The 4,818-nt window shown below is 41.5% G+C and overlaps 1 protein-coding gene across 2 annotated transcripts; it reads right to left on the bottom strand.

Annotated features, from left to right (window-relative positions):
- Positions 1–12: 12 nt before the first annotated feature.
- On the bottom strand, positions 13–3,906 carry LOC103137102 (uncharacterized). 2 transcript variants are annotated; one of them, XM_007550653.2, is made up of 9 exons: positions 3,616–3,906; positions 3,441–3,504; positions 3,152–3,207; positions 3,033–3,066; positions 2,925–2,947; positions 2,778–2,841; positions 989–2,440; positions 345–387; positions 13–266 (listed from the first exon to the last, which is right to left on the bottom strand). In XM_007550653.2, exons 1-9 carry the CDS (start codon positions 3,709–3,711, stop codon positions 254–256), a joined length of 1,845 nt encoding a protein of 614 aa, XP_007550715.1. In that variant the 5' UTR covers positions 3,712–3,906; the 3' UTR covers positions 13–253. The 2 variants fall into 2 exon arrangements, with proteins under 2 accessions (XP_007550715.1, XP_007550714.1); XM_007550652.2 differs by having other exon boundaries at positions 989–2,443.
- Between the last annotated feature and the right edge of the window lie 912 nt (positions 3,907–4,818).

The following is a 4,818-nucleotide window of genomic DNA, read 5'->3' on the forward strand; positions in this document are numbered from 1 at the left end:
TTGAATTTATTCTTTTTGCCAACTTGATACTTTTTGAAACTTTAATAAAGGCAAACATAAAAACATCAACAATGAGATTAACAATATGTGCTTTATATGCAATTAGCAATAAGGATTCAGAATACTTTAGATTCAACTTTGATCCAAAAAGAAAGCCACACTGGATCCACTCTAAAAACATAATTCAACTGGATCTGGAAAACGGTTCTTCTGCACAGGAGCAACTGTAGGCGATGTTCTTGTTCATCTCGATTTATCTCCAGTTTCTGTTGAAAAAGCAAAGCTGGTGATTAAAGCTGTAGAGATGAGGGAAAAGCTGAACATATGCAAAGGACTTAAATCACCTGGGAGAGAAGCCGTCACATGCGTCATTCTCAAGTCGACCTCCTGTTGAGAGGCAGAAAAAGTGATTTCAACACATTTATTAGTTACTTCAGATTCATTGTTGACCGACTTGCTTCAAATGTCTGTTTGTTTTGTTATGGCTCACAGCAACTGAAAACTGTCCGCAGCAGGAAGTGCTCTAAAATCTCCTGGGAGATGGCTTCACTGATTTTGGACTTAATGAAACATTAAATTTAATCTGAATGGGGATTTTGAACCACTGAACAGATCAGTTCTTTGCCTCCTTAGCCAGGTTAGCATTCCTGGCTGACTCTGCTGATGGGGAGAAGCTGTGGGGTGTGAGCAATGCGTACACGAGTGTGATTAACAGCACTAGGACCTTTCTCTCTGCTGTTTGGTTGTTTTTGACAGAGATGCATTTCTGCAAATAACACTTTGAGAAACCAGAGGAACTAAATTTTTCAAAGATTATCTGCCTCATACTGTCACAACAGAGTGAAAGTTTTAACACGAAAAAAAAAATAAAATAAACAGGTTTTAATAAAAGCTTTGTAAAGCTTTACAAAGCTTTTGGCACATTGGCACAGTAAAGCTTTCAGATTTACTGTGCCAATATAACCTGCCGGATCCAACTGGGGCTCACCTGGAGAAGAGAAGAGGCGCTCGTGCCGGTCCATCCAGGCCTCCAGGTACGCTGTAGACTCCTGGGATCTGTGTTTACTGGGGCTGTAAGGGACGGCGCTGGGAAGGGACGACTGGCAGCGTCTCAGCATCTCATCGCTGTGACGCTTGGACCCCGGGGAGTAGGCGTAGTTCTCGTACCTGAGGCGTTTGGACTGCGGGTGGCCGTCACACCTCTGCTCCCTGTGGCGCTTCCTCAGGATGGAGCGGTGGGGCGACAAGGCGAGCGCTGCCAACGACGTGAAGGACGCGGTCCTCCCGGCCTCCGAGCTTCTTCCACACTGACGGCAAGGAAGGGCGTCGAAGGGAGCCGATTTGTTCAGGCACACAAACTTGTGGTAAACCCTCAGGTAGTCCTCCTCTACTTTCTTTGGCGGTTGGTAGGCGTGGCGTGGCAGAGAAGAGTCGTAGGAGAGGTTCCGTCTGAACCCGCGGTGGCTAGTCTCCGCCCGGGCCGGCAGAGGCAAGCTGGGCCGTTGGTGGGGTGACTGAGTGGAGTCTTGGGGATCAACCATCTTCACCAGCACAACAGGCCTCTTGGAAGGAGGGGACATGGAAGTGGAGCATGATCTAATCTTCATCGGTTCTCTTGGCCAATCCTCATAGTATTTTCTTCTGGAAAATGCAAGAGGAGAGCGACTGAGGGCACTAGCCGTTCTTGTCTTGAAGGGACTGTGATGGACCGGGGTTCTGCAGATATCGGGCCTCTCTGGCACAGATAAAGTGTCTGCTACGGAGACCTCTGCTCGATCTGAGGAAACGGAAAGTCTCCTAAGCCTGAAGGACGGATCTGGAGATGATTTGGCACTGCTGAAGGGAGTTGGTGAGGCACTGATGGGGATCTGATCAGCAAGGTTGGTTTGTTTACGAGGGGAATACTCGGACACAGTGAAAGCCTCGTTCAACGACATTTCTTGTGGCTTAGCGGTGTCAGAGAAGTCCATTACCCTGATGGGACGTGGGGTGTCCCCAGTCAGCAATCCCCTCTCCCTGCCAGGAGACTGTCGTTCGTTACGCAGGCTCGCCAGTGTCAAGGGGACAGGACGAGGACGAGGAATCGTCTCAGTCCACATCCTCTCTGCAGGTCTGCCCGAGTCCTCTCGGAGAAGCCTCTTACTGGCTGACGGTTTCAGGTGGCTGTCATTGGGTCTCGCTGTGATGTCAAAGGTGGTGTTGAGTCTCCTAGACTGCTGCCTCCACCGGCGGTACCGCCTCAGTACGGAGCTGGCGGCTGTGAAGACGGTCTGTCGATGCCAGGCTCTTTCTATCCGACTAACCATCGTTGGGTAGAGCTCGGCCAGGGAGTTGGACCGACTGCTCAGAGACATCTGCAGCTCTTCGTCTTGGTCCTCTGGCAGGAGCTCGCTCTCTGACGGGTTCCTCCATGTCTCATCCAATGACCTGAGAGCTCCCTCTGCTGGATGTTAGTACAGAAACCAAAAATTATCTACGTTAGAACAAGAGAGAGTCACAGTACTTTAGAAAATATTCAACATTTTTCAACTTCTGCATGGGCAATTAAATTACAACCACAAACTTCAAAGTATTCTGTTAGGATTTTATAAGGCAGACCAAGAGAAAGCTGTGCATGTAAAGAAGAAGAAAAATTATTCAACTAGGGCTGCAACTAATGATTATTTTAGTAATTGATTTTTATGAGTAATCCAAAAAAGGGCAAATTCTCCAGATATTAACACTTCAACTATGCACTGTATCTCTTAAACAAACTGTGGTAACTTTTGTCTCCTTACCGCTATCCTCATTAGCATGTTCACTGCTGTCCTTCACTTCATCAGCGTTACATGACAAATTTAACTGTTAAGAAAAAATTTTTTTTGAAATTAAGCCACAACAGATATTTTCAAGTTAAGTATCAATTGTTTACCCATTATGTTTACCTGAGAATGTGCTGTGATACTTGCTACAAAGAAAAAAAATAGTTTAATACAAACCACAGAAAATAAAAAATATATTTACTGGTTTCATATTGGGATATGTATACTTACTGTTTAAAGAGCAATCGCTTACATCCAACTGGCTCTAAAGAGAGGATGCATGTAGAATTCAGATTTTATACTTAGCTTTAATAAACACACCTCATGCATTGAATGAATGACTAACAAACCTTTGCCGCTGACTTTTCAAGGTGGTCTCTGGACTGTGCTAAATACTTTGAAAGAGCTGCACAATGGCAAGAAAGCAAAACAAAAATAGAGTTAATAAAATTGTATTAGCAATAAATAATTCTTACAGGGACTTGCCAAATTTTAATGTAATCTGTGAAATGCCATAAGCAATTTAAGTTTTAGCTGACGTGCAATATCAGTAAGTCACCAGTAGGTTGCGTTAAACTGACTTTTTTTTTTTTAAATTAAAATCAAGACGGTCTAAGGCAAAAACATGAGTTCACTCACTTTTTAGGCCAATTTGGTTGATGTCCACCTCTAGCATGTCGTCTTCATCTTTGAGTTTTGAATACTGTCTCAAGAAAGGTAAATATTAGCGAACATCACCTCTGCAATGTTTTCAAGTTAACTAATGATTAAAAAAAAAAAACAAAAAAAAAAACAGCTTGTTCCGCTAACATACCTTTTCAGCGATTCGGTCCAGAGACCTCTTAAACTTGGTGGTGTTTGCTTCTAGCATATTTCGCATAGACTGTGCCATACTGTCCTTTAAAAACATTTCCTTCTGGAAGTTCAAGGAATAAATTAAAATGTAGCAGACAATAGCCGAGCAGGGAAGAAAGGCGCTGTCAATTTGATTTTCTTCTTCTTCCTCCTCTTTCTGGGTGTTACATGCGGTATCCAGTACTTTACTGCCACCTACTGGTATGGAGTGCAACACCAGAATGGGGGACGGAAGAGCATCATCTTAAGCATACAAACAAGTCGGCCTTATAATGCATATAATCGTTTCCATTTATTTATTTATTTATTTATTTATTTATTTATTTATTTATTTATTTATTTATTTACCTACCATGAATCAAATAAATTAAACTTATATTTTACCGTAGGTATCTTGAATTAGTTCTATTATTTCCTTTTCGGATCTGACGCCTCTACAGTGAACACACCCCATCCCACAATCTGCATTTTAGAGCGGAATATTTGTCATTGCAGAGAATAACAAGGGACTCTACATTCTTGTAGCGTCACTCCTAAGGGGGAAACAAATCATATTCTTACGGAAGCAATATATTCAAGCAGTTGTGAATTTTGTACATGCCTATGTGTACAAGTTAAATGTCTTTCACAACAAAAACACCTTCATGTTCAGACAAGACAGAAATGTACTGTACTCCGTCGTACATTGAAATGAACGGTTTTATATCAATGTACTGCGACACTTACATTTAAGGATCTAAAATTATCCTAAAATTATAAAGCTAAAAATAAAAGTATGAGTTTTAGTTTATCATTAGAAATTGTGTGATCTTATGCTGCTGGGGCTGATAAATGTTAATAATAAAATGTCACTTATCTAAATTTACGTTTTTAAAGAAATGGGATTGGACAATTTACAAGCACTACCTTTGAAGACAATCGGTATCTGCTGTTAACAAGTTGCGTTTTGTAACAGTTACGACACATATGTAGATAAATTGACTTATAATTTCAGATGGTCGGTATTAATTTTGTGCTTGATTAAGACATTTTATGGGTTTTATTTTACTTATTCTCTTCTTTTTTTTTGATAGTTAGATACATCCTATTACACATGCTATTTAATATTTTTGCTAATTCTGACAAAGAAACACAACCCTAAACTGACTTTGTCCGTTATTAA

Source organism: Poecilia formosa, unplaced genomic scaffold, assembly GCF_000485575.1.
Source record: "Poecilia formosa unplaced genomic scaffold, Poecilia_formosa-5.1.2 Scaffold37, whole genome shotgun sequence".
NCBI lineage: Eukaryota > Metazoa > Chordata > Actinopteri > Cyprinodontiformes > Poeciliidae > Poecilia > Poecilia formosa.

Bases quoted from the DNA above. Each gene is read 5' to 3' on its own strand.
- LOC103137102 (XM_007550652.2), bottom strand. From the start codon at position 3,711: ATGTTTTTAAAGGACAGTATGGCACAGTCTATGCGAAATATGCTAGAA. The intron at 3,505-3,615 runs GTATGTTAGCGG...TTCTTGAGACAG, and splicing joins TGGACCGAATCGCTGAAAAG to TATTCAAAACTCAAAGATGA. The intron at 2,444-2,777 runs GTAAGGAGACAA...ACTAACATCCAG, and splicing joins ACATGCTAATGAGGATAGCG to CAGAGGGAGCTCTCAGGTCA.